At 32.0% G+C, this 20,326-nt stretch overlaps 1 protein-coding gene across 1 annotated transcript in view; it reads right to left on the bottom strand.

Moving 5' to 3' along the window:
- Positions 1-19,958, bottom strand: part of LOC113397884 (protein kinase C, brain isozyme) — a 213,308-nt gene extending 193,350 nt beyond the window's left edge. Inside the window, exon 1 of the mRNA XM_026636409.2 lies at positions 19,643-19,958. Coding sequence (XP_026492194.1) covers positions 19,643-19,821 — 179 coding nt within the window. The 5' untranslated portion in view covers positions 19,822-19,958. The remainder of the gene's footprint in view (positions 1-19,642) is intronic.
- Positions 19,959-20,326: the final 368 nt, after the last annotated feature.

Genomic DNA, 20,326 nt, shown 5'->3' with positions numbered 1-20,326 from the left:
CATCTCGGTGAGTAACCTTTGTTATATCACAACAAATCAGCCGTTATTTAAACAATATGACGAACCACATACGATACAAACATTTATTTAACTAACAGAATTTTAGTTTCGAATTGAATTCACCAAAACTTTAATTTGTACAAATACTTTACCATCAATTAACGCTTCATTGGACGAATTTAAATGTTTTTTTTTTTATATACATTGTTGTGCACGTTCTTTATCTATATTGATTATTCTCTTTGTACTGAAAAGGTTAAAGTTAAGGGTGTTCCAATTTAAATTCTAAGATAACTTCTAACTCGGACGGAATAAGGATGGATAATTTAGGGATGTCCAATTTGTTGTGTCGATTTTACTTCCTCATCGACACCGATTGCGATCAAATTTTAACATGAAATTGTATATTGAAAACAATTCAACATAGATTGAGTACATTTTGATACGAGTGAATACCTTTATTGGAATAAAAAAATTGTACTTTAATATCAAAACAAAAAAAGATAAAAAAAATATTAATTTAATTAAAAAAAAGAATAGCTCATAGTCATTCGCAATTCATTTTTATTAATAGCAATACTGACTTTAAATCAGATACAGGGCACGATGAATGAGTGCTTAATGGAAGAATCGAGATTCATGAGTGCAAACGAGCTTCAATAACTGGACATTGATATTCTATCTTTGTTAACCACGAATCAATTAAATTGATACAAATGATTGGGAGATAGAATTACAAGAATTTATCTATACACTAGCTGTGCCCGCGACTACGTGCGCGTTTGAATTTAACAAAAAAGTTATTGTTGCAGCCTAAGTTGCTCCTTATTACATCAGCAAATTGCCCCAATAAAAGAAAGACCCAAAATTGGTACAGACGTTCCAGAGAATAGCCGGAACAGACAGCCCAAATTTTTGTATATATATACATATATATACTATAAACAGGCACTCCTATTTTATTATACATATGTATATGTATAGATGAAACAAAACATTAACTCTGTCTGACTGTTACTGTTTCATGACTAAGCCACTGAATGAGTAACAGACAGGCTTACTAGATATTTTTTAAGTAAAACCTGACTAGCAATTCCTAAAACGCAAGCCGCAGGCAAAAACGTATCTAATGTAGTAATATGGGAAGCGGATACATTGTTAGTCCAGTCATTACGTTGGGAAAAACGGGTGAGAAATGCAAACGGGTTCTATAGTGCAAACTGGTTCAAGTCTGTAATTAGTCTGTCGCCATCCGCAACCCTGAGGATATTTGAAAAATCCGAGCCAAGTTTGTACCTGTAGATATGTCCGGAAATATCACTCCCCAAATTATTGGCATTTTTCGTCGATATCTTAATAACGGTGAACGATACGTGGAAAATGCAAAGGACCATAATTGTAGACTGAAAAAAAGCAACAAAAAAGTATTCCACAAAAATTTACGTATCTGACCGGCGAACCGAGTTATTATGAAAAATGGAAACTTAATCCTTTTTTTCAAGGTGGCGGAATTACACAAGGCTTTTTTGGTCGAAAATTTAAAGTTAAAGTTTTTTACGCCCTCCCCACATAATATCCAAAATTTGGCTTTCTCGGTTCATTTGCATTTCCAAATGTATGTAATGACTGAAATATGTACCCATATCTAAGAAAATTACGCAGACTGAGAAGTATGAAATGGGCTACACTTAAAGTTTATACGGAGTAGGAGTACAAAAAGATATTAGCTTTGTATAAACAGATTAGATTAATTTAAGAAAACATTACACCCTTCCATGCCGCAGACACACATTTGATCATACTGCCAATGCCAGCGTCACGTCAAATTAAAAACCACCAGTGATTAATTTTATAACATTTTTTTTAATATGTTTATTTTGTTGGCAATGAATAACATTCGAAATTTGACCAATGAGCGACCTAGTAATAATAAATCTTCGGTTTACAGAGTTCGCTAAAATAAGTCAATTTCTTGGCTCTGTTGTCGCCATGCAATTCCAGACATTGACCGTTTATTTAATTATTATTAAAAAAATATATTTCCTTTTTTTTATTAAACTGTAGTTTAAGAACTTGCCTACCCTTAGAATTAAGTGTTTAGACACAGTTAAGAGTGGATTAAAATATTGAAGACTGTTGTTGACAATTAGAAGACGGAATTATGCATTTTAGTTATCTGAACGTAATTTAAAAAGCGAGCGTGATTTTTATTTGTTTATGTGTTCATATGTGTGCATTTACATTACGAAAGTGTGTGTAATAATTAAACGCTCTAAATACATCAAATATAGTTGTCGGTGTTAGCAAGCTAAATTACAGGCAGATCATTATTATAATGTCGAAACTTTGCCAAAAACAGCATCGAGAATTATTTCTCGTGTTCTTTTTACAACGAGTTGTTTTAATCACACGAATTACACAGAAGTGTTTCGAGAAATCGGCAAATTTTGTTGCAAGACATTTAACGTACGTTATCAGCCACATTCGAAAATACATTTCATATTGAAATTATAATTTAAATCTTGTGACATTCGAAGCGAGATACATAAGTTATGAGACATAGATTTATGATAGCGGTCGGATTAAACTCTAAAATATATTCATTATTTATATTCAGTTTTATTTATAAATTTAATAAATAATGTATATTTAGAAATTTTATAATTACATTATGTTTCATCATCACACTACTATCATATCATACTAGATAAGACATACAGTTTTATATGAAGTAACATACTTCAGATTATTTAATTTGTATGCACAGACCGCAGAAATATTGAAGAAATCACTAGATAGATTTCGAATATCTACGTAGTATAAAATAAAGTCGCTTCTCGCTGCCTGTACGCCTAGGTCTTTTAAACTACACGGCGTATTTTAATGCAGTTCTCATATACAAGAGGTAAGTTTATATATGTATACAACAACAACATACAACATTAACAGCCTGTAAATATCCAACTGCTGGGCTAAGGCCTCCTCTCCTTTTGAGGAGAAGGTTTGGAGCAAATTCCACCACGCTGCTCCAATGCGCGTTTTATATGTGGCAGAATTTCGTTGAAATTAGACACATGCAGGTTTCTTCACGATGATTTCCTTCGCCGCATCGTGCATTGGTTAAGGTGCACGCGTTATAACCACTGGGCGATCTCGGCTCATATATATATATATATGTTGATTTAAATGTAATAGATCTCTCTTTACGGCTCTTACACTCGGCCTGTCTATACCCAAGTAAGCCACTCCAATCACATTTCCCAGATAATCTAGGCTCTATTGTCCTAGGTTTCTTATAATTTGACCCTTGGTTTACTTCGGCGACATACAGGCGGCGCTTCCGTGAAACATTCATAGCGATTGGTGTTTGCGACGCTGTTAGCACTCGGGTCTATAACGCCTCCATATTAGTCAAAAGCTTTTTTTTTAGCGGTGTCATTTTCCTTCTCTTCTTTCTCCATAGCAGGTTCTTCGTTCGATCCCACTTCTGATATAGACATTTTATTGGCAATATCAGGATTATTCGAGATAAGTGGGCGTATATTCAAACGATTTAATATGAACGATCCACAAATTTAGTTAGTTTTTAATTAAACAAATCAGTTACACAGATATATTCACAATAGTCATCAATATCGATTCGTTAAAAAATCATTTACAAAAACACACATAAATCACTGAATCTATTACAAAAGAATAAAGATAATGTTGGAAATTAGCGATTCGCCGCAAACGTGGTGCGCGGGAAATCTTGAATGTAACTGTCGATTCAAGATGGCTGCCACGCTACCATCGACGCGACGCTTCACTAGAGCGCCGTTCAACTCCCATTGACACTCTTTTCCAACCAGTATGAATAAACAAGATGGCGGACCATACGCCGTCATACTAATAAGGTTCTATATGTAAGCAGTCTGTAAATCAATCTATAATTTTATGTTTTGTGTAGATATCAGCCCTACTCGCCTTTACAGAGTCTCGGTGCGAGATTAATTCAATGACTCCGCTAACGTATTAATACCCTTATTTACGAACGTATAAAATGAACAACTCAGTATTTATTAGACGTGATATTGTGTTCAATGCTACATAAACAACTCAAATAAAACAAAATAATATTATGATAAGCTGGACAAACCCAGCAGACGCTTTGCCGCTGAATTGAAAAGCGCTTGAAGGATATGAGCAGCAACGCCATCTAACATCGAGTGACAACAATGTTGATAATCTAAAAAATCCTCCGTCATGAAGAAAATCATATATGAGCCGATCTAGCCACGATTAAATATAAGATTGACATCGGATGACTATTCAGTGCAACCGGTACTTGTTAACACACTATCTCAATACGTTTATCTTAATAAAACACGAACAGATTATAGAGTACATAAATAACGTTACGCATTGTTTCGGTCAATTACATTTCGCGTCGGGGCCATAAAACCGACCATAAATATTCGTGTACCGAACATATTTCTTACAACTAACCAGAGTTGATATGAATTTGTAATACGCTATGAACTTCTAATGTACATACAAAAAAAATGTAATAGTCCGTAAACGTCCCAGCGCTGGACTAAGGCCTATGCTCTTCTGAATGAAGAAGCGTGGAGTTAATGCTTGTTGACTTCCAGGCAGGAGACATAACATACATATATGTATAATTGTATTTAACTAACATGACTGTATTTTAAGACGTTGAAAAAGAGTAACTACTGAGTTTCTTGTCGGTTCTTCTCGGTAGAATCTACATTCCGAACTGGTGGTAGTTTTACTTTAAATAATTTGTTAAATGACCATTCAAAAGTGCTTGTAAAAGCCTACTTGAATAAAGTATATTTTGAAGAAAGCTTCTGACGAACTCGTTACCTTTAAAGCGAAGGCAGAAGAGAAATCTCTTTAAATTAGTACTTAGTAACAGTTTAAAACCCGTTCTCCAATAAGACGACTATCTCGAAATCCAGCGAAGATCTGCTGATGTTCAGTTATAAAATAAAACGTTAAAACGCTAATATGTATTAAAGTAAAATGTAAAAAAAGGCACGGACTACTGTGAACTCGTGGATATTGTAAACTTAAAAAAAAAAAAATAAATAAAAAATCAGTTTGTAACGAATAGTTTAAGTTAACTCTTCTTTAAATCCCATGAACAAAGTGACTTCTCACAACACTAACGTAGTGCAGAGAGGCACCTGTTATACTACCTGTGGATCAGGGCTTCGCTGGCCTTTAAATAGAAAAACATGGATCAACGGAATTGAAAATAATAATATACTATATCCACCTACGGAAGATTCGTTCGATCTCAGTCTCAGATAAGTTCAGTAATTTTTACGCACAAAAAAAAAAACATTATCATAATCTATAGAATTTATCTCAGACACAAATTATTACTCTCAGACACAAATGATCACACTACTTATTACTCTCTTGAACTAGATTGTATTACAACAAAGAGCCTAATTAAATTAGAACTTCGGAGAGAAGAGAAATAATTCCCGTTCAATATACATACATAGCAGCTTACGAAAAACGTGCATTTTAATCATGTTTATCAAACTTCTTCAACTGGATTTGAGACAGAATTAAAAAAAAAGGCCTAAAAATTTATTATTTCAGAATGTTTATGGAAGTCGTTTTCTTTTTGGTAAATTTAATATTCTTTTCTGTGTTAATAAGACTTTAGCTCTAATTAAAGTTTCCAATAAATTAAATAATGTTTATAAAAAATTTAGGATACTGATATTGTTTAATATAATAATTACAGTCACAATTGTTGTCTTCCTATCATTTATTATTGAATTATTTATTCGTTTATAATATGTAAGTATAATTTAACATCTCTTTAAATTTAATGGCACGATAAATATATCTGTTCTTAGAGAGACTGCGAAATATAAGGTCGAATAATTTTAAATTATAGAGACAATTGATCTAGGATCGTTGGCGATATTCCAGCTTAATCTTTTTAAGTTGGAGACTTCGCGATCTGTTCTGAATATTTATAGCATTAAATGTTATTATAAAATTTAAAAGAGAATCGTTTGCCATGAGCCGTATGGCCCAGCATATATATATATACTATACTACGCTTCACTTGTGTATATAATTCTAGTGATCAACACTGAAGGAAAACATCGCGAGGAAGCCTGCACGTGTCGAATTTCACTGAGATTTGCCTCATTCGTATCATCATCGTATTGGAGCAATATGGTAAACCTTTTTTACATTTGAATTTGCCTCTATATTCTCACTGCTGAGCATCTCCGTTATTATACGTTTTTGTCATTATTAGATATGATACATTGAGTTAATAATTAAGAACCTTTATATAAATACAGCTATAACTTCAACGACTAACTTTTCTTGTTATCAGTCTTCGTATAAACACTAACTGTATTCGCCCTAATGAGATATTAAACCTTTTTTTGAAACGCAGCATTATAATAAGACCATTACTAATAATATAGATTGAAAAAGAAATGGAATAATTGAATGTTAAGGATTCGAAAAGTAAAATATTTACCGCACTTTGGTTTTAAGAACATTTATATAAAGTCTCTATATAATTTAGGCAAATTGCTCAAAATAGCGTAGGACGAGTTTCATTACTGTACTGACATGCCCTTTACAAAAATGTAAATCGGAACGTTTTTTAGAAAGTAAATTTACGAATATGGAGGCGTGGAACTTTCAACTACTTGGACAAAAGATTAAATTGCTTGAGGTCGAATGAGAGTTAATTCATAAAAAATTGTAAGAAAACCATTCTAGATTTTATGTTTAAGCCTTAATAGTTCAAAGATATACGTGCCCCCTATCGACGTCAAATCGCAGGTACCATAACGACCCTTTTTTAATTGTCGTACCAACTGCTAACACTTATGCATATTTGGAGGAAAAATGGGAATATTTACTAAACAATAGTAATTCCTCGAATTAGTAATAATGTACTATTTCAAACGATTTAATATCTTGCATTTCTATTAATTGGTATGAGTATGAACCATTTGTCACTATTAAATCACCAGAGCCGATACGGCCGAGTGGTCGGCAAGCACAAAAACTTTTCATGTGCTTTATTGGCGTTTCTGATCAATCTCATGCGAGGCGGTTAAGAAAAATATCGTGAGGGAACTTCCTCAACTACGATGAAAATATAGCACATCCATCAAAGCGCATAGGAACAGCGTCGTTGTTCTACGATCAAGACCAAACATCCTCCTCGAGAAGAGAGTGTGCCTTCAGCCAGCAAAGAAAAATTTACTGGGTTTTACTTAGCTTTTACTTTAAGACAGTAGTAGATGAGTTTCTTTCGCCGGTTCCTTTCACTAAGGGTATTTCATTTTCCGAATCCGTCGTAGTTTAATATGACTATCAAAAGTGTAATATTTCCACATAGCACAAATGAATTTAAATTTGAAAAAAGATTTCTGAAGAAAGTCATATAATTTGTTGTTCGTCGTTCTTCAGTCTTTTTATATTTTTGGAGCAAAGGTAAGTGGACTAGCAAATGGGCCACCTGATAAAGAAGATTAAGGTCAGATAAGGTAAGTAGTCACCACTAACGATACACGTTGGTACCATAAGCAATTTTAATGATTCTTTACATCCCCAATAAAATATAAACATAGAAAATATAACGAGTGGGTGGTACCTACCCAGAACGTTTTGCGCAAAGCCCTAACGCCGAGTAAGTTCCTTCAGCCACGCCCCTTGTGAATAAAATAGTATTCTTAGAAATAATCTTTAACTGAAAGGGACTTGGAAATAATAATCTACCGCCTAATTTAATAAATACCCTCAAGGTTTACTCAGTACTTGTTAATTTCAAACAAACAATGTAGGTATGTTTAAGTTTGTTCTTCACACAAATTAAACATTCATGGAAGTTAGAAATGTATTCGTTACGTATAATATGTTAAGTAAGCAAATTTTTTTTTATTTACTTTATAACTATTTATATATCGATGTACATAAAATAAAATAAATAAAAATAAATTTATTGACATGAAAAGTTAACATAGACACAAAACATCCAGTGGTCCCGCACTAGGCAAGCCTGTCTAGCGGGTACCAACTACCGGTTACAATTTCGTATATTTAAACAAGAGCTCGGACGATATACGATCCCATAAAGAATTACATAATAATATTTCGTTATATAAAATACAGCAATATATATGAAAAATAGAATAGTATGTAATACCTAAAAAACAAAAACAATAAGTAAAATAAATATAAATAAACAATAATCAGTATAATTGATAAGAGAGCTTATATAGAATAATAATATGTCAGTGCCAATTTATTGAGAATGGAGCTTGAATGTACTACTAGTTTAGAAGCTAGTTTAAAGGTGCCAAAAAAAGTTCAACCTCGTCGTATGTCATGGAATTTAACCAGTCAAATAGTTTTTGTTTTGTTTCGCGAATATTTAATTTTTTGATATTGCATACACTGGTTACTATATTGTATATGGAGTATCTTTAAATGTACCGAAGCGTCTCGCAAAGGGAGTGTTTATTCGTGGTACCTCAATTTTGAACACTCGTCGCTTAAGGAGATTCTGATAATCAGTCGAATTTAAAACAGTTTGATGAACTTTAGCAGCGGTTTTAAGTATAAATAGTTTTCGCACGCTTAGTAGATCGATTTCCTCAAACAGCTTATGGGTTGGTATCTAAAAGAATTCTTAAGCATCGTTTTGATCACTGATCTCTGGGCTCTTGCCAATTGAAGTAAAGATGTCTTAGGTGCACTTCCCCAGCTCGTAATACAGTAGATGAGTAATGACTGAGTTAAAGCAAAGTAAACAGACTTTAATATATCTCTCGTTGCTGAGACGCGAAGAAGGCGCATTATATTTGCTGTTTTACGTATACGAGATGAAAGGGATTTTATGTGTGTTTTAAAGCTTACGTTGGTGTCAATAATTACGCCGAGGTACTTGACAGTATCAGTGGGTTTTATAGATTCACAGCTGCAGGTATCCACAGAATGGCACTGGTGTAATTTTATAAAGAGTATTTTATAAGAGTGTATGTCATTCATATACATTATGAATAAAGTCGGGCCAAGAATGCTTCCTTGCGGTATACCAAAGCTAATGGGCTGTAAATCACTTGCATGCTTCCCAATTCTAACACACTGTTTCCTATCAGTGAGATAGCTTTTGAACCATTCCAACGGAAGACCCCTTATTCCAAATTGTTTTTCTAGTTTTCGCAGAAGAATTGGAAATGATACAGTATCAAATGCCTTGGCCAAATCGAGGAAAATACCTATACTGCATGTATTACTATCAAGTTGTCTTGCAACAGTAGAGGTAAGCAAATTAACAGCATCCTCTGTCGATCTTTCGGTTCTGAAGCCGAACTGTCTTTCCGAAATCAAATTGTTTACATCAATGAAGTTAACGAGTCTCTTATTAACTACTTTTTCTAAAAGCTTCGAGAAAGCGGACAGGAGTGAGATGGGCCGATAACTTTCAATGCTATGTTTGGGTCCACTTTTATATACTGGTGTAATAGAAGCTCTTCCAATCATTTGCGATAACACCCGATGTTAAACTTAAATTTAGGATTTTTGTAAGAGGTGGTACTATTACTTTTCGGATTTCTTTTAATATGGCGTTGGAAATACCATTCATACCTGGAGATTTATTCGTTTTAAGCGAGAGAATATAAGATTTTATTTCAGTCTCATCGACAGGCTGCAAAAAGAAAGCGTTTACAATATGTTGGCTATTTATGTTAGATTCTAATACTTCTTCATTAGTGTGGAGGTTACTTAGGGTATTCTGAGCCAGTTTTTGTCCTACTGTGGAGAAGTATTCACAACATAAATTAAGGGAGTCATGAGGACTTTGGGTACCGCTAAGTGATAGTAATTCTTTTGGCTCTTTTCTCTTGCAGTTTAGATGACATATTGATTTTATAGTCTTCCATAGTTTCTTAAAATCTTTGGTGCTATTGGACAGTTCGTTTTTTTCGTACTCAGACTTTAGTTTACGCAGTAAATTGTTGCAGAGGTTTCTATAACGGGTATATGTAATGTGCAACTGTTGGTCATTTGGTGACTTCCGTGTTTTCATGTGCAGTCGATCTCTGATCACGTTTCATGCAAAGCAGTAGCCCAGGAGTAATCCATGGCTTGATATTAAATTTTGAACGACTAACCATAACTTTTCGCGTCTGCTTATTAATTATTTCGTCAAGGCGACTGTTGAAATCTTTCACTACTTGGTTTATATCAATATTTTCAAGGAGTTTTGTCCAGTCCACTTGCGATATTTCATTTTTAATAGCTTCTAAATTTCTTTTGATAGTAAATCTCTCCCTTTTTGTTTGTTTGTTTGCGTTTAGAATAAGACCAAGCAGTATCATGTCGTGATCGGTTATATCTGTGTTACAGATTACACTTATTACATTTGCAACTGAATTTACAAAAATATGGTCAAGGCATGCTTGTCCTCTTGTAGGTTTCGAAATTGCGGGGAAAAGACCATGTTCTGCTAATAGGAGAAGGTATTCCAGCTGTTGGTTATTTGGAGAAATTATGTTGATATTAATATCACCCACAAGTATAGTGGTTTTATTATTACTAGAAATATTATTCAGTATATTATCAAGGAAAAATAGGAATTTATTAATATTGCTGTACGATGGTGGGCGGTATACTCCCAATATAGTCGCTGTGTTGTTTAGTGTCAGTTGCAAACAATTTGCATCATCAATAAAAGGCTCTGTGACGCAGACAGTTAAGTTATCCTATATATACGCTACAACAACACTGTTTTGATTAATAAATTTTTGAGTGTTATAATCGGTCTAGTGTTCTCGTCAAGCCAACATTCTGTTAAAATTATACAATCTATAGAAATACCCACTCTAGTAAGTATCGCCATAAAATAATCGAAGTTCTTATTCAAACTTCGAATATTCAGCGACAAAACTTTAAGGTTGTAAGACTGTGTAATTGCGTTACAACAATCTTCAGGCGCCTGTATTGTATAGCAGTTTATACAGACCGAGTCTAAAAAAAATATGTAACATCTTATAAGAGATACGTGAAATTTTTGACTGCCTCTTGCTCTAGTGGCAGATCCCGAGGTCTTGAATTCAAACCCAGGTCGGGCTGATAAAAGTTATGGGTTGTTTCTGCTCGGAATCTGAAAGTTGGCAGTGTGTACGCTCTCTTGCCTCGGAAAACACATAGAGGTAGTTGCACGTTGGTCTAGCGCCTGAACTCTTTTCGGTCGTGTCGAATTTTATTTCGGGAGAAAAGGAAGTCATCTGTCTTTAAGTACAGACATTTGCACTATAATTAGTCCTTCCTGGTCGGTTAGTCTTCCTTAATATTAGCCACAGTGACCGAAATCGGTCAGGACGTGATCATCACCTACAATTGATTAATGACATTTATTTCTATGTAGATTGAATATTTATTTACACTTTGTATCGTTATATTTGTAGCATCTTATAATAGAATTTTAACGTTCAAATTTCGAAGAATTTTCATTATGACTTTAACGCAAGTCTTATTTCTTGAGTTTAATAAAAAATAATTAAAATATGATGATGATAGGGATCATTAATACTTATTTTATGTCCATTCTTTCAAGGTATTAAGATGATAGATACTCTTGTTTCAATAAAAAAAAAATGAACGCGTCAATTAGATAAATCTACTATTAGCTATATATTATATGATTTACTATGTCCGTTAGCAAACGAATCGATTTTCGAATATAGTTACCCGAGCTTAATTGCTCCACTCCTTTTGTAACGAAAAATCCTTGCATATAATATAGAAGTGTTAACGATTTAAAATCTATACGAAGCATAAACTAGTATAATAGACCATATTGTTACGATCTCGCACAGCTGATAAGTTAGCATTCGTATGCAAGCCGACAAGCCAATACCATATGTATTGTCTAAATAACCGCCCACGTCACGACGATGTGACGTGCGACTGTGACGAGAACAAGATTTTGCAATATATTTCTTTAAGAAAAACATAGAATTGTTAAAAAAATATTTTTATCGATAATGTAAACTATGTGGGAAGCCGTCAAGAAGAAAATCCTGTCTGTTTGTCTGCTGCGAGTTTGATGAAATGCCTGCCGTGGGCACCAATTAATATAATATTTTTCTCGGTCTGCAATAAAATGTCATTATTTTCTATTCACTGGCCATCTTAGATATTGACAGTGACATTTGTTTACTAACGTATAATTTAAGACAATGAAACAAGAAAAAAGAATATTAAAAGATTTACAAATACGCAGAAACCACACGCACGAAACGCACATCTTAAATAATGAAGTATCAACTATTAAAGTTTATGTTTATTTTAAAGGTAATGTCATGAGATTTTAAGGTTTTTAGTCTCTTACAATTGACCATGAGACCTATAATTGTAGTGGATGGTGAAATTTACCTACCTAGAGGTAGGTAGGTAGGTAGCAAGCGCGTCTTAACACAAAAATATATTAATAATTTATTATTGAATAGTGAAAGTTTATTTTCGAAATCATTTAATTTTTTTATTTTTATTTTTATCTTACTTTGAATAAAATATGCAAACAGATCAAATATTGTTCAATTTAAGCACAAAGTAAGGAAAACGTGTATTCTATGAAAAAGGTACCCTTTTTTATGTGGCGTTGTATTTTAGTGGCATTTGCGTAAATTAAAATATATTTTCGTATTTCGTATATCATATATTAGTTTATATTATAAAACTCGTTTACATAAGCAAATAACGCATACGCAACAACACGGGAATCATCCAAGTGTCGTCCTGTCGAGGAAACCAAACAGAGGAAACGCCGCCGGTTAGACAATCAACTAAGATGTACGAGAAAATAGAACATATTATTTTACTACATTTTATGAAATCACGATATCATAAAGACAACATACTTGATTAAGGTCTTTCAAATATATATATATAGCTATTAAATAACAGTCCTAACAAACTATATTTAACAATAAATAAAAAACATAAATTTTCCTTAAAAAGGACCATCGTCTTTTTTGTTCACATTTTGACTTCCATGCAGGATATATTACATACATACATATATATTTGTATTTAACTAACATGACTGTATTTTTAGATGTTGAAAAAGAGTAACTACTGAGTTTCTTGCCGGTTCTTCTCGGTAGAATTTACATTCCGAAACGGTGGTAGCTTCATTTAATATAGTTTGTTAAATGATGATTCAAAAGTGCTCGTAAAAGCCTACTTGAATAAAGTATATTTTGATTTGATTTGATTATAAAATGTCTTCAGTAGACAACAGTTTTGGCTTCAATTATTTAAAAAAAAAAACATAACGTAACCAATAAAGACTAGTATACATGTTTACGAAAATGGTACCTTTAACATTGCCTAATAAGAGGAAAGTTAAACCCCTAACACAATAATCTGGCGTTTTTGTTGGTATCATAGATCTTTCATGGAATTAAATCTCCAATTCGTAAATAAATTAGATAGTATCGATGGATATATAACAGTCATTACAAACAATAGTCTTGTCAATTATCGTCGTAACGCGTAACGCGTTATTAAGATCTTATAACCTAAAATATTTTCTGTTGACATTGGCCTTATTTACTAATACAACTTGAGTCACGAAACGATTGTCCAAACATTTGCATTGTTTGCTTTATTTATGTTCATATTAATTGCAGAGACAATAGAGAGAAATGACAACGATATTAAAATAGAGCTCCGGTTTTCCTGGACGTTTCTAGAAACAAACAACGCTATATTTATAATACAGTTTTGCAATATTATACATTCTACAATTTAGGTCTCCAAAATTCTCGTAGCATACCGTTTTGTGTGCTGTTTAAAATTTGTCGCAATTTCAAACTTTGTAGCGACGACTTAGTTGAAATACGTTCTTACATTTGTAAGTGGCAGTAAAATACAATAATAGCGTAACCATTTGAATTATTTAATAAATTATTTTTAAATTGTACAAATAATAAAATTTCCACGAAACTCGACTACGTTTAATCTCTACATAATTTCAACACGACAAAGGGGAAATTACAAAATTATTTTGTTCTATTACTTTTTCGGTGTTGTTACTTATTCCGCCCACGGCTTCGCGGCTCGTGCGGAAGGATCAAGTGTAGGTAACCAATGTATGTTCTTTTTTTTATAGAAAATCTCACATTATCGGTTATGTAGTTAAGAAGTGAAAGGATAACAAACAAACTCACACAATTATAACATTATCTTTTTGTTTATTCCTAATATTTCAAATCACATTACATTAAAAGTAAGCAAAAAGGTTACGTAAATAAAATACGATTTGAATTTGTCAAATATAGGCGTATTACATTCCGACTCGATACACGGGAGGCCACTTTAATAGTTAATCTATGTCCATCAAGCAAGCTGGGTGATTGATTGATTTCCATCACACCGGCGAAGTCATTCGAACACTATCGAATGTACACATTAATTCACTTAAGGAAATCTTGTCTGGTAACTAGATGTATATACTTTTAAGACCTTCACTATATTGACAGGAATTTATTTTATTAGCCAATAAAATAGTGATGCATATTATATACCGGTACACTAGGTAAAACAAAAGTTGATAATTACCAAATAGGGTCAATTCAATCGAAAACAAGATTGATTGGATATAAAATTGAAACTCGAACATCAATCGGTATTGTAAAGTGACGTTAAACTTGAATAATAAATGTTTATTCATCAAACGCAAAATGTGTCCAAAAACACAGTAATAAAATTCAATAAGACCAAGCTGGACCAAAGGAACGTGAGCTCGTTAGTAAGAGGCTCGTTAAGAGAGAGAGACGTTGCGTATAAGACCTAGCCAATTACAATCAAGGCCTTTCCGTTTATTGAGCTTCAAAAATTCAATAATAGTCATTGCTATAACGTGAACATTATTCCAGTTATCACTCAAATTCAATTAAAGGATATCATCAATTATTATTGCACCTGGTGTAGGACTAAGCGCGTCCAAGTGATTGATTAGGTTAGATTCGCTCTTCAATTTCAAAACTAAACTTAGATAGGGGAGTTGAAAAATAAGAAAACTTTAAAACGAGCAACAAAATTTACACAATCCATCTTGTGGTTTGTTTAAAAGGTTTTTGGTGTAAGAGAAGAAATTCTTCCAAACAATGTTAAGAAACCCAATTCCTTTTTTTAACGGAGAATTTTCTGACCAGTCATCACGCGTAACAAAAGTTCGCAAAATAAATTAGTAGAAGTCTACGCATGCTTTAACAACTGGCAACTAAATAACAAAGACAATAATGAAACTTTGATTTAATTAAATCCTCACAATTTATCAAAAGAACATCCACAAGATCCAAGATAACTAAGGGTAATTTTAACAAACGCAAATCAACGATAGGCAATCATTAAACGTTTGATGAAAGTAAAAGCCGTTAAGAAGACTCTGTAACCGAAGAAAAGATTAATATCCCTATCCTCTAAAAGGCATGGCGATTAAATCAATCCACCAACAAATTGTTGATTGAAGTTTAAATCTCCAATTAGGTCGGTTCTTTGCACAAAACAAGGTTATTCACAATTAAAAATATATATATATATATATCTGTTTATTAAAGTATCATTACTTAAGGCTATATTGAATAAGAATAAACACGCTCATTAAACTAATTTAAAATTGAGGAATGAGGATAATCTTATTACCCATGTAAAAGTAGAAGGAAAATTACATCTATCCGACGAGAGAGCAAATAAATGAATTTGTTATTCAAGATTTAATTTCATCTTTTACATGGTAATTATTTTCTATTAGCCTTGAGGCGGATTTTGACCTCATGTTTGTATTTAATGACTTGTTTTATTTGTTTGATTTAGAGCAAAAAGTTTTTATATCAGCGCGTAGAATGCTAAATTTTATTCATAGAAAAGCATAATTATACATACCATACTAGATTTATCAATTGCTAAACAAACATTAATTTAAATATATAAAATCTAGCGTAGTGGTAGAAGTTTTTAAGATTTCCTTCTGGGTTTTGCGCTGCTTGATCTAAAATATGAAGTGACGATACGTAAAATGTTGTTTTTTATATATACATGATGACAGGACACTAGTGTCAATCTTTCTGATTACACGATACTGATTTATTCACCATTCAATACAGAAGAACGATAAAACGTACTGATGTTGAACGGTACGATAATTGATAAATGGGAAGAACTAGATAAGCTTGCACATCGCCTACTGCTTAATCGATGGGAAACACTAATCTATTACCAATTTCTCGAAGCCTTACAAATATTATATTACCGTTTTAAACGAACCTAGACTCAAACTGCAAACGTAAAAAGTACTCGAACATATCTCAAGCTATTCCAATTAAAATAAAAAAAGAAACAAAGTTATAGTTAATATAAAAATAACCGAACATTGATTACTCACGTTTGATTAGTTTTACCAATCACAGCGTGAATGGGTACAAATTAAATACAATGAAATATTGCTATTATTCATATTGGTTTAAGATCTTAATTTCTTTAAATTATTCTTGAATCGTCTGGGTGAACGTGGAAATTCGATGATTCAGACAACACGGTAATACCGACTCGCTTCTGTAAGTAATCTAGTTTTTATGTGTATTTAGATACTACATTATATACATCTTGTCTTGTAATAAAAAATATATACATAAGTGTGAACTAAGGTGTCAATACTTATTTGTTTTGTATTTATTATTATTTTATTTCTTTATTTTAGTAATGTATTGCTAAGTTATTCGAACATCGATATGTTGTTTAATTTTCGGACCATGACGGTTAACACAAATTACCGTCACAAATAAAAAAAAACCTAATCAATTATTTTTCATATACATATTATTATTATTGAAGTCAATTTTTCTTTTTCAAATTATATATTACAAAATAATTGTTAAACTTTTTGACCCATTATTAATGGTGTAAACGACACGTAAAGTCAATTTAACTTGACGGCAGGCCTTTGTGCGAGCCCGTCTGGATAGTTACTACCACTTACGATATATTCTACTGCCAACCAGTAATACGTACTACCCTTGTGTTCCGGTTTGAAGGGTGAGTGAGCGAGTATAACTACAGGCACAAGGGACATAACATCTAAGTTCCCAAGGTTAATGACGCATGGGCGATGTAAGGATTGGTTAATTTATTTACCGCGCCAAAGTCTAAGGGCTGTAGTGACCACTTACCATCAGGCGGCCCATTTTCCCGTCTATGTTATAAAAAATCGAATTACGATATAGTATATTGTTTTAAAATTCCTAAATAAGTATTAAAAAGTCTGATAGTATAATATTATTTATAATTTATTTAAAATATTTTTTTTTCGTACATACTTACGTACTCTACATAAAAATATATAATGAAAGATACATATGTTTCAATTTAAATAACGCGTAAATCTATGTAAGTAACTAATTAAAGTTGTAGTTGTTTAGTTCCTATTTCTTTTAACCACTAACGTTTTTAAACCTACTTTCGTGTCTTGTCTTTATAGAAATATCTGTCTGTGTGAATATACTTTTGTACAGTCATTTTGTTTCTTGTTACAAAGACTGGCATATAAAAAACATAGGCTTCTTTTTAATCAAGTTCAATAAAGAGAGGTCTAGTTTTCCTTTGTATGTAATCAACCGGTCTCAACTACATGTATTTATTGATAACATTATCTATAAGATTTCGGTACAACACAACAAGCACATTATCATAAGCCTCCGTGTGAATAAAAGTAATATTTTTAATGTATTCTTTAATGAATTAGTTATATAATATTTATCAATGGATTGAGTAATAACACGCAAACGACGCTAGCAGAGTATTCTAATTTATAACATTCTTTTGTTTTTTAATTCGGTTGTATTTCTTCTTTGTTTTTGTTACGTCTAAATTCCGTCATTAAGAAACTGTTTTGGAAAAATATTTTTTGTTTGAGTCCCATTTAAATTTGAAAAAACAAATTGAAGTTGTTTAATTGTGTTAAAGTTTTATATGTTTTAGTAATAGTTTAAAGTCAACATAATATAATATATTATCTGTTGTAGGTATATGCGTAAAATGTATTCTAACTTACACATACATTAGCTCGTTAAAATACAATTTGTTAGGTGGCACAAAGGATAGAGCTAAAATTGGCCAATATTCAGTAGGTCAAGGACTTCGTATACGAATCGTTGTTCGACGTAGGTCAATCGTTTAATTGATATTTTTTTGGGCTGTATTAAGTTAGTCTTTTTTACTATAAAATATAAAAAGTTAAAATAAAAAATAAAAAAAATCTCCCGCCGATCCTTCTCAGGTTTGTATTAGAGTGTTTTTTTCGGACTGATTTCGATTTAATAACAAACAAAAAAAAATACTACTCCATAATGCCTTTTTTAATTACTAATTTTATGAATTGAGCTTGAATCAAGTTAAGTATAAAATAAATTTAACAAAATGGGACATTTTAGTGACAGTTATATAATATGACAAGTATATATATATATATATTGTATAAATATAAAATACTGTATATATAGGTGAACAGTACTTTTTTTAAATTACTCATATAACCTTCATTATTTTATGAAACATTCCAATACAAAAGCTGATAGCATAGTCACCTTTTGTTTGCTTTTATTTTGATAAATAAGAAAAATACATATTGACATAAGGAAATAGACAAGCATACCACAGACCCATAATGGTCTTCACGTCCCAATAAAGAAAAATATTATTTTTGGACAATTGTATCAGAAAAGTCTATGATTATTTTTTGAATAAAATATGAATGCATCATGCAGACATTACTATATATATAACTTATAAAACTAATGTCTCATTGGGGTTTATTAATTGGAGTTAATTAATTATAAAAGAACAATTGGCCAGTCTTAGGAAACTTTTACTTTTAAAAATATGACAAGAAACAAAATAAGGTTTTATAAGTTAAAAATAATATAGATCTTTATATTTTTTTTGCTGATATGGTAATATTTCATTGAGTTATTATCTTGGATATATATTTCTAGTTAGAATATAACTCTAATAAGAAAATAAAATTATTATTATAATGGTTAAGGTATGATATAATTTCAATTAGTATTTATTTCTATTTAAATTAAGTGACAAATATAATTTTCAACATATTTTTAGAAACCCTAATTTTTTTTATTATATTAAAACTTATATATTTACTAACACTTACAGATTTTAAATATGTCAGTATTTAAATTATCCAAACTAGAAAGGAAATTTAAAAAAAGAACATTTATTTAAAAATTAATGCAGTTATACAATGTTGTAACATTTACAGCAAAGACATCCTTTAATAATTCTAATAAAATATATATATATATTGCGGCAAAACTCGTCCGTAACGACAATTAATTATTATCATTGTCAAACAAATTTACCTTAATGGTTTTAATAATAAATTTCGCATGCAGATGTTATTTAGCAACACTAACATCATAATACCGTAATCTGGTGTTATCATGAGGAAACCGCGCGTTGATCCGACGCGCCTTCACATTGTAAACATTGACTATTTATAATTCCCATTAATGGTCGAAAGGCTAACCAATAAATTAAATTGTAAACTCACCATATAAAGTCCTTGCAGTGTGAGCAAAACGTTGGCTGCTTGAAGAACCTCGGCATAAACTTGTGATCTTTCACCAGGTAAACATTCTTCTTCTTCAGGGCACCCTTCCGGCCACGGAGCCGCATTCCCTGCGATATTTTCATATCACCATCATCACAATTATTATCCTCGTCCGCCATGGTGAATCGCTCGTGATTATTCACCGGTGCAGTCGGAAATAATTATTATCTCACAAGAATCCGCTAGGATACGCGACCCGTACGAGCGAACCACCGTTCTCAACCGAACGTCATCGCGCTTTGACAGACTGAACAGATGGACCACTCATGTGTCATTGTCAACCTCGATTGTCAAATTCAATTAAAATTCAATGTTGCCAAATCAGGTTCCATAAGAAACCAGTCTCTGATTTAGCGTTCAATTCAAATATATTGTAATGCTAAAAATAGTGCTTAGTCACGACTTCGCATATGTATAAATGGAGTTTTAACCAGTGATACTTTCATCTAATGAACTGCCTACCAAAAAAATTAAATATACAATGAATCTATATGGAGCCTAATTCATACATTTAATTTAATAATCTTAAAATGTAGTGTTTAATTTTGTAACTGTTTTATTCAGAGAGAATGAACAAAACTAATATTATATTTATTCTGATAAGAATGAACAACGTGTAAATAT

Source organism: Vanessa tameamea, chromosome 13 (assembly GCF_037043105.1).
Source record: "Vanessa tameamea isolate UH-Manoa-2023 chromosome 13, ilVanTame1 primary haplotype, whole genome shotgun sequence".
NCBI lineage: Eukaryota > Metazoa > Arthropoda > Insecta > Lepidoptera > Nymphalidae > Vanessa > Vanessa tameamea.
Note: the sequence above shows the minus strand (reverse complement) of the source record. Positions and strands in the feature narration are given on the sequence as shown.